The following is a 10370-nucleotide window of genomic DNA, read 5'->3' as shown; positions in this document are numbered from 1 at the left end:
TTAGATAGGATGATTGATGATTAATGTCTCCAATTAGAATGTAAGCATAGCAAGGGCCAGGTATAGCACTTTGCAAACATTAAATACCATAGAAATGTTCTTATTCTCATTATTATTGCTGTTATAACTTATTTATATAGTGCCTTGAGATCTATAAAACTATCTCCTTTTAAAAAAAAACCTTATTGAGATATCCCTACAATCTGTTATTTCTCCTTTCTTTTCTTCAGTTCAAGAAATGATTGTTTGTTGATGCTTTCATTTCACAATAAAATGGGGATCTTAATTTAAAAAATAAAATAAATAAAATCTAGAGAAAAAAAGATAAGGAAGAGGGGTGATATGGCATAGTGAATGATGATGTTTGTCCTTCATTCTCAAAGAAGATGATAGCAACAAGAAAGGATGCCATGACAAACAAGTGAATTGAATTTGAGTGCAAGGGTGCTATGCTAAGTCACCAGCCTCACTTTCTTCTCTGAAACTATCAGGGTCCAAGGGTCAGATATAAACCAAAATGACTAGAGATGACCCTAGATGTGAGTAATTAGGGTTAAGTGACTTGCCCAAGGTAGTACTTAGCTGTCCATAGTGAACAGAGAATCAGTCTGGAAATCAGGCAGATATGCATTCAAATTCTAACTCTGACACTTAATGGCTGTAAGTTTTGGGGAACCCCCAAGCCATGAACAACTCCTTAAGAGCAAAAGTTGAAGAAAAAAATTATTGATCTACATTGACAGAAAGAATTTCTTCATCTGGAGCTCTAGAAAATAAAAAAAAATCACAAGTCTAGTCCATCTAGGGATAGGGCCCTCTCCCCCAAAAAGCAGATGAAGAAACTGAATCTCAGACAGGTAAAGAAACAGGGTTTCACACAATAAGTGTCAAAAGCAAAACTGATTCTGAAAGCCTGGAAACCTCAGATCGAGAACTCATCATTTCTATTTCTTTCAACACACCCACCAAATGATGCTTACTCCACCCCAATCACTTCAGAAGACAGAAGTCATTCAAGAGGTAAAACCCCTTCCTGGGTAGTCCCCTTTCTTCTTGCCAGGACAACCAGAATGTTCCTTTCCAAAATCCTAGCTAGATGGGGAACTGCCTCAAAGCAGAGCAACAGAATTGGAATGCCTCTTTCTTTCTCTGTTTAAACCAATACCTCCCCCACCCCTTGCCATGTGGGTCTTAGTCATAGCTACTGGGCTACTCAATGGGTGCTCATATCTTGCAATACTCCTCTCCATGGGAACCTTGAATTCCAAAAATTCCCCAACGCCCTCACTGACCTGAATTTGTGTCAGAAATAAGGCAAGTGGAACAAATCCCATATGTCCAGCTGTTTTTTGAACTAAGGAGATGCCCCCCTCCCTTTGTGACTCCCACTCTGCTTATCAAATTCTCCTACTCCATCAAACTGACTCCCAAAAGGAGTCTTAACTCCCCAGACTACATCAGACCCTCCCTACCATCTGCATCCCACAACTCCTAACCTCCCAGTATCTAAACCATTCCTCTCCTCTGACTCATTCTTTCCTGAATCACACCAATCCTGAACCCCCTGAAGTTGTCTCCTAAAGAACTGGGAAATAAATCTGTGGGAAAGGATTTGAGGAAGAAACGTATGGTCTCTATTTATCCCGCCTGCCCCCAATTTAATTTAGAAAGTCAGGGGAATGAACCTTGAAGAGGTCAATAAGTCAAAAATGTCATTCTTCAATTAGATAAAACTTCCTCCCTAAAGTTTCTCCCTCTGACAATCCCCCTGCTCTTTCCCTTCTTGCCTCCTTTCCACTGCCCTACAGCCAGGGAACAGGAGGATCAGTTACCCTTGACCAAAGTGGCTTGATGCCAACAGGTAGAATTTATCTGCAAATTACCCTTTTGAAAGAAAATAGTCTATCCTCCCATTCTTTGCTCTAATTTGGACCCCATTCTGGAAATTTTTCTATATACAATCCTTCCTCTTTCCTTCTTAGGGTTTTTTTTTTTTTCAGAAAAAAATGCTGTCAAATACAGTTCAACTAACCGTGCAATCTAAGAATCACCCTATTCTGGGAATTATGCCAACAGAAATCTCTCAAGAGTGAAGTTATGTATTAATAATAGGGACACTATATAGCTACGCTAAACAGAAAAAGTAAGGTTCTTAAAAGTTATGATTACAAGTCAGAACATAAACTTTCACAAATAGATCATTGGGAAGTTACACTGTTGAAAACAAGATGACTTTTAGAATTAATAACATTGTCTATTAAGTTAAAGGGGATTTTTAGAAACATCTAGTCAGAGGTCTTCATCATAATTTTTCAATTTGATCTGAAGTGAAATTACTTCTAGTGATAAAGGTAGGGGTGGCTGAGTGGCGCAGTGGATAGAGTATTGGCCCTGGAGTCAGGAGTACCTGAGTTCAAATCCAGCCTCAGACACTTAATAATTACCTAAATGTGTGGCCTTGGGCAAGCCACTTAACCCCATTTGCCTTGCAAAAACCCAAAAAAAAGGTAAAGGGAAATTGATTTCAAATTTAGTGGCTGTTATTATTGGAAAAAATCAGTGGAGAAATATCTTTTAAATTAGTTATGCTATATGTCAGCCTTTGTTTTGCAGCTGTCTGGATTTTTCCAACTTTGCATAAAGTTAAGAGGAAATTATACCCAAAACTATTTGTTATTGCTTATGAAAAATTGTTTGAATTCATATTTTAATGTTGAAACCTAAAAGTCAAAGAGTATAGCCCACCACAGGATAAATGGGTGACCAGACAAGAACAAGAAATCCAGTTCCCTTCTCTGTGGCCCCTCTTAATTCAGTGTGGGCAAGGTCAACTAAGCCTGGGGAATAAGCCCACTTTAGTCATGCAATTTCTAAAGCATGAACCTGGCTTGTTGCAGATCTGCAAACTCCCGTCAAATATGTAAAAATGATTTCTAATGAGTTTAATCCTTACTCCAGGTCAAATTTAAACTGCAGAAGAAGAAAACAAAAGCAAGTGGTGAATTTTAAGTGAAATTTCTTATGTATCTTTGAAGTGGCAAACTTTTATTGCTAATAGCAACCCATGAAAGAAAATAACTATTATCTAGCTTTAAACTGTGACTGGTGGAGTTTGCAACTGGGCATAAAAGACTTTGGGACTATGACAAATTTTATTCGAAGGTTTGACTTTAGATTTTTCCGTCTGATTGATCATTAAGTCAGTAGTCTACCATTTGAAAGTATTGCTATAAACTAATGCCAGAAGCTACTCAGAAAAACCATAATCCTAAAGCTGTGGAGGTATGCAGAAACAGGCTGAAAGGACAATCTTTGATCTCAGTCCAAAATATACTTCTTCTGACTCAGTTTCCCCATGGTGCTCCTTTGAAAAGGACCTGGTTATTCCTGAACCTGTCTACTGCATGGCTGACTGTAAACTGTGATATTTAACTAAAGCCAAACAGAGCTAAAAACATTTGATCCTTCTGTATAAATATCGAGTTCCCAAGGACTCAATTTGTTTTAATCTTGTCCCAACTTTCCCTCTCCTTAGCAGATTCCCACAATCAGAATAAGTAGTCAGTGAAAGACACAGGTGCATGCACAGCATTCCCTGGTACCACTCAGTGCTCCCCTACATACTGATAAGGCTATTGCTGCCTGGACTGGGTAGCTGTCACATGATACATATTAGATACCTTGATTCAACCATCAACTACCAAAATCATGAAATACTATTTTGCTATCCATATGTCTCTTTATTGTGCCTGTTGTTCTCCCTTTCTGCTGATGCTGTAGGCGTATTATCATCTCCCAGTAACTTGAACTCGGGACTGAGTAAATTACGGAAAAGACAATTTGAAGATGTCTACTTTCTCTTCAAGAGGAAAATGCCTGCTTTTGATGACCTTCGCTAAATGCCTCCTGTTTTTGCTTGCCCTTTTGTTTGTCATCCGCTTTGTTCTGCAAAATCATTGATACATATGGCCCTTGTGGATATACCTCAGTTATGTCCTCCTAGTTATACCTTACTCTACTTCCCTTTTGTGTCCTCTTTTTCTAGTTGCCAATGATACTATTCATCTTCTCAGCCTGTCTTCCTGCTGGCTGTATCCTGGGAACCATAATTATATTTGTGTAACCCCCAAATTGAACTCAAAGACCACAGTAATGAGGGAGGCATCTTCCTAGGAAACTCCCTATGAACGTATGAACAAAGATTCCTCAAGAACTAGCTAAAACTAGAACCATGTTTCGTGGTTCATTCTTACTTCCATACTCGGACATCCTCTGCCTTCCCCATGTCAGCTTGTTCAATACCTTTCTGCTCTCAGACCTCTTCATCCATGGGCACTGATGGTGGAAACCTCACCTCTTCTCTCTGAACTTATCTCTTCCACTTTAGACCAGGAAAGCCCCAACCTATCAATAGTCAGTCCTCTGAGACCACCTACATCTCTAAACCCAGAGTGACCCTGTCCAAAAGCTCTCTAGACCCTCCCTTGCTCAATTGCTTCATTTCCTTTATTGCAAAATGACTGTTTCATATCAAAATCCTGCTTTTCCACATCTTTTTCCCCTAGATCAAGCTGCCATCTCCTTCTAATCTGCAAGTCATCACTGGTTTTACTGCATGTGCTACATCACTAAAGAAAATGACAGGAAGTATCAAAGACTAGGCCATCATCTCAATTCCCATGAAGCACCCCACATCTCTTTTGCAGCTAGAAGCCCCCCATGTTGCATTGTTAGAAATTATGCGGTTAGCAATAGTCTATCCCCTTATTGTCCAGAGACGACAGATGTCTAATCAATCTCCTCAAGTCTTTGTAGGTGAGGACCTTTCCTCTGAGAAGTGCCAGTGTGCCTACTCTTCCACCTAAGCAATTGTTATGTTTCAACCTTCATCACAGAAGAACCCATCTTTGGTCCCAGTTCCTTTTGTAAAAAATTAAAACAATAGGCTGGAATGTTAGATCCAGGTCTGGATTTCGCTCTTGCCCACTTAGGTCCAGTTGAGAATCATTTTCTGAGAAAACAAGTTATCCTCAGTAGAAATCCCAAATAACTCGCAACCTCCATGGAGACGCCAAACAGTCCACAACCGCTATGGAGACCCCAACCAACTCTCAGACTCCCATAAAAACCACAGCACTCTTCCATAATGTTCACTCTATAAAGCATGCTCCCCTAATTACCAAGTTCTGGAGTCTGTTCAGACCTAGTCTATCATTCCTTCCTTCAATAAACAGCTTTATATTCCATTTGCCTCTCTTGCTGTCCTCTTTAGACCATGGCTAATCTTTCAGGTTTTAGAGCACCTCAAATGCCTTCCTCTGGTAGTACAAAAAGTATTGCTTCTATATGACAGTTGAGGAAAGAGCATGTGGAGGTGAAGTGATTTACCCAAAGATGTAAGTAGAGGGAGAGTTCAAGTAGAATACTCTATTTCCCAACTGTAGAATGAAAGAAAATATTTTACTATCACATTTTTGATTATTAATTATTAATTTGGGATCCAGGTTATTCCTCCTTCATTTCCTCATTTAAAGTCTAGTCTCTGTCCTTGTACCCCCTCCACTAGATTTTAGAGCCACCCAACTCATGAAGAAGAAAACCAACCAGAGTGGTCTGGTTGGAGAAAGATTTCCCTGCCCACATGACTGGAGGTACCTGAACCTCATGCTCAGACTATGTGTAGAAGTTAAAGACTTCTGGTTCAGTCCTTATTAAATGTCCACCAATCAGGGTTAATTTTCACTTCTCAGGGGCATTCCCTTTCAAGAAATATTTAAAGCTTTCCATGCTTTTGTCTTTGGAGACTGAAACTGGTGATTACCAATTTATTGGTTGAGGACTAGCCTAATTAATAAATTAATAGCTAGTTACCCAGAAACTCTGCCTCTCAGGGTTTTTCATTTAGCACATAGACTCAGTGGATAAGAAATGAGTCCTCTGTTCCTACTCTGGCTTGGTAGCATTATAGGACAGGGATTTTAGCAAGTTCTCCAAGAATCAGAGGATCTCCAAACTAGAAGGTACTGGAGGGAGTGGCTCATCCAACCTAGGCCTGAACGAGAATCTTTTCTACAAGATCCCCAGCCAGTAGTTTACTGCACCTTCCTCTCTAATATATGTCTCTCCATATTGATTCTTTTTGGCTCCTACCTGGAAGTGTTCAACCAACTGGTCGGCAGTAAAGAAGTATCAGGGCAAGCATTTCTGAAAATCCAGATCCTGGAGGGGCTTGTGAACTGTCCAGGTTGGGTCCTTAGTAGCTGAAAGAGAAAACAACCGAGCAAAGCAGCAGAAGAAAACAAGATCCCTCCCCAACCCCAGGGTCTTTTAACTGGTGAAAGTCCCAGGATCCATAAGGATCCTAAAGTCTGATCAACTGCCATCTGACATCCACCCCGCCCCCCAACATAAAGAGACACCAAGGCCCAAGAGGTTGTTTGAATAGATAGAATTTGATATCATTGTCAGCACCATGGCCAGGGAAAGCCAAGGCAGGGGAGAACTATTTCAGCACTATGGTAGGGAACAGCAACAAGCTGCAGTGTCACTTATGGAGAAGGGCAAACTTTGTGAGAAGGGGGAGATAGATCCAAGGAAGTAAAACTCAGGGAGCTTAGGAACCGAAACAAGAACAATAGTAAAACCAATACCAACATCATTAACAGAAACAACCAACATACCACCATATAAAGATTATAATACACTACCAGGCATTCTTTTTTGAAGCTTTGGGAAGATTTGGTTCCTTGCAGAGAGCATCTCAGACTCAACTGAACCCCTAGATTTGGCAAAGGTGCATTGATGAAATGAACACAAACTTTCCTGATAAGAGTCTATCTAAGTATGTCCCTCCCAGTACCTTTTTTTCTATACATACCATGGTGAGATGAATTGAGTACTGGACTTGAGGTCAGGTAGACTTTGGTTCAAATTCCACTTCCAATACTTTCTTACTACATGACCAGCCTCAGTTTCTTAATCTCTAAAATAGAGATAAGAATCCTTGTGGCATACCAACTTCCTTGAGTTGTTGTGAGGCTCCAATGAGATAAAGTGTAAGAAACACTTTGAAAATCTCAAATAGTCACACAAAGGTCAGTCACCTATTTCATTAATATGGTTTTGCATGTGAGTATTTCATTTAGAGAATAAATCTGGCTTTGCTTGATTCCTTCATAATAGCTGAAGGGTAAGCCTTCTCACAATGAGTCCACAAAAATAAGACTTTTCTGAGACAATATCTTTGTTGCATTGACATTTTGAGACTCTAAACAATTAGGGATGGCTTCAATAGTATGAAAATGCCCTGCCTTAAGTCATCCAGAGATAATCCCAAAGTCATAAAGATAATCATTCTCTTAAGATGGATGGAGAAACCACTAAAGCCATGCTTAAAGGGTATGGAGTGGGATCAGGTGCCAAGATTGAGGATATTCTTTGGCAGGATAGGACTCAGAAGACACATAATGAGGAGCTGAGGATCCTTGTATTTGAAAAACCAACCAAAACTACTAATCTTAGGCCCCAACATATTTATTCAAATAACAATGAACATCAGGGTCAATTTTGCAGGGGTTAAAAAGAAAGTCCCCAAATGGAAGCTGGAGGTAAAAGAATGGATAGTATCTCCCCTTTTGTTTAATGACATGGAAGTAACTTGCATGCAGACCGAGGCAATTTCTATTATAAGTCTTTATGAATCCCTTACAGAACTGACTGGTCTGTTCAGGAGAAGAACAATATTTTTCTCATTCCCCCGCCCCACAAAAATACTCAGGCTAAGAGGGGCAGAATGGTGACTCCTGTAGATGTCTCCTATTCTTCAGCACCCTATGAGATACATATGTGTTAAATAAAACTATCAATGGACTTTTATGTGCCAAGAACTGGAGAAAAGGAAATATTCTCAGAGGAAAATAGCACCAGGCCTGGAGGCAAGGGCAAGAGGAAGGCTAAACCTGCCCTTTCACTTGACTGAATGGTCCTTCCTATTTCTTTTCTGAATCACTAGAAACAAACTCTCCTGTCTGGCTAGTCAGGAAGTGAAAATGGAATGCTACACAAGTGAGACAAAGCAAAAGAAATGGAACTTCTCTGTGGAACTGGGAATGAAAAATTCAGGACTGGAGTCTGGTTGCAGTCCATCACTGATTTACTCTTAAATCTGAAACAAGTCATTTTCTTTGCCTGGGCCTTTTTCCTCAACTGTAAAATCGGGGGAATGGTCTAGTTAAAAAAAATCAGTGACCAACAAATAGTCTGCTCATAACCAGGTGTTTATTTTATCTTGTTTTCATTTCACTAAATAATGGCTGATATTATGGATGTCTTGGTAAGCTGATAAGCATACTGTCCTGTCAGTCTCACTGTACTTTAGAAAGTATTTACCCCATAGTTCACCTTAGCCACACTGTTGAGCCACTTTTAAATAAATCACTTCCTGTCAAGATCATAAAAAATTTGGTTTAAAAAATCTCCATGAAATCAGCCATTTCTGGGAAATCTATAAGTATTTTCAATTCATTTATAAGGAATTAGTATAATTTACTTCGACCTATAGGTTAATCTGATCCTATTTCCAGTCCTTTCTGATTAACCATTCAAAAGTAACACTTTCATTGCTTTTTTTTTGTAAGGCAAATGGGGTTAAGTGGCTTGCCCAAGGCCACACAAGCTAGGTAATTATTAAGTGTCTGAGACCGGATTTGAACCCAGATACTCCTGACTCCAGGGCTGGTGCTTTATCCACTACACCACCTAGCCACCCCCATTGCTTTTTAATAAATGAGGTTGAAGTGTAGGTCCCTCCCAATTCAAATATTATACAGTCTATGTTCTAGCATTCTACATTTTAGGGGGTTTCTAGTTTTGATCTGAATTCTTTGTTCTAAATGCCTTCCTAATGCTGACATTCTTTATTTTAAGGGACCTCCCAGCCATGCATCCTTAGTATTAAGCTTTCTCCTAAATGAGATCTTCTGTAATCTAACATCTCTCCCTCTCTGACAATCTATAATTCAATACATCCTTCTCATATTGCAACAGAAGCTAAAAGCTCTAAGTCTATGTGTAAGGTAGGAGATCAGAGGGGTCAGGCTACATTTATGAGTAAGCTTCTATTCCCCCACGATGCCCTGAGGTTCCTGGTCACAGGCTTTGAAAATGGAAGAGTGGGGAATTCTGTCCTGGATCTAGACTTGGGAACAAGTAGACTTGGTGATGACATCAGAGTTCTACAACTGGAAAGGACTAGAAAGATCATCTAGTCCAACTACTGCATGTTTCAGATAAGAAACTGAGGCTCAGGAATATCCTGTATCCTTATCTGCCCAGACATCGTGCTACATTGTATGCAAAGGGAGCATAGGAAGACTTATACCTAAGGATTTCAATAAAGTGTATATATTGGTGAGCTGTGTTTGGTACATATAGGGAAAGTGATGTCAAGTTCCCAGGGTCTGACTGAGAGTCACATAGGAAGCAGAAATATAAGAACCTCAGTCAATAGGGATGCTCAGTTCCCATGCTCTATGGCACTTAAATTAAAAACAAAGATTTCGATACTTTTGACTCAGCATGAGAAACTGAGTTTGAAACTAAAAACAGCCCAGAGTTAGACCAGGAAGGGTGCAGAAGGACCTTCTCTGGGACCCTCTAAAACAAAGGAGAGGGCTATTTATCTCTCTAGAATATCACCTAGTAGCAGAGGCATGGAGAAGACCTCGCAAGTTTTCTTCCTGACCCAGGTCCCTATGATTCTGCCAGCTCTGTTCTATTCAATTCTACTCTGCATTAACATTTACTGAACACCTGCCCATGCTAGCCTTTCCCAGAGTTAAAAAGACTAGAGAGAAGAAGCTGATAGGTTTGGCATACTTATCTGCAAGGTTCCTGCCTGGCATGGTAGAGGACGTCCAGTTGCGCGAGTCTTACGTTTATCACAGGAAGTGAAAACATTCTGGAAACCAATTCCACAACGCTAGCTGACTGGAGAACATGAGGCTTTTCTGTGTTCCACAAAGCTCCCTTGTCCTGGAAGTATGCAAGCAAGCTTCACTGGGGGAGGTGTAATTCGCCATATTCCTTTTAGAGGGGAAGTCGTGAATCTAGAAGGTCTATATCAGGAGAAGGGGCTATGTCTACCACAAATGGGCCTGGAAGGATCCAAGAAAGTCCTTTGCTAAATCACATACAGTATGAGACCTACACTTCTGGTCAGGGACAATCAAAAGCTTCCATGATGATTACACTGTATCCACTCACCTCTACCTTCCATTGACGTCCGACAATGAATTTGAGTCTTCTGCCCTGACTCTGTTGACTTTAAATATATAACCCTGTCATTCTCCTGGCCAACACTTCCCCATGCA

At 40.2% G+C, this 10370-nt stretch overlaps 1 protein-coding gene across 1 annotated transcript in view; it reads right to left on the bottom strand.

The window, feature by feature from the left end:
* Nucleotides 1-10370, bottom strand: part of LOC141499596 (uncharacterized) — a 42248-nt gene that overhangs the window by 21819 nt on the left and 10059 nt on the right. Inside the window, exon 5 of the mRNA XM_074202258.1 lies at nt 6151-10032. Within this exon, the coding sequence (XP_074058359.1) occupies nt 9877-10032 (156 nt within the window). The 3' untranslated portion in view covers nt 6151-9876. The remainder of the gene's footprint in view (nt 1-6150; nt 10033-10370) is intronic.

This window comes from Macrotis lagotis, chromosome X (genome assembly GCF_037893015.1).
Source record: "Macrotis lagotis isolate mMagLag1 chromosome X, bilby.v1.9.chrom.fasta, whole genome shotgun sequence".
NCBI lineage: Eukaryota > Metazoa > Chordata > Mammalia > Peramelemorphia > Peramelidae > Macrotis > Macrotis lagotis.
This window is presented reverse-complemented; position numbering and strand designations above follow the sequence as displayed.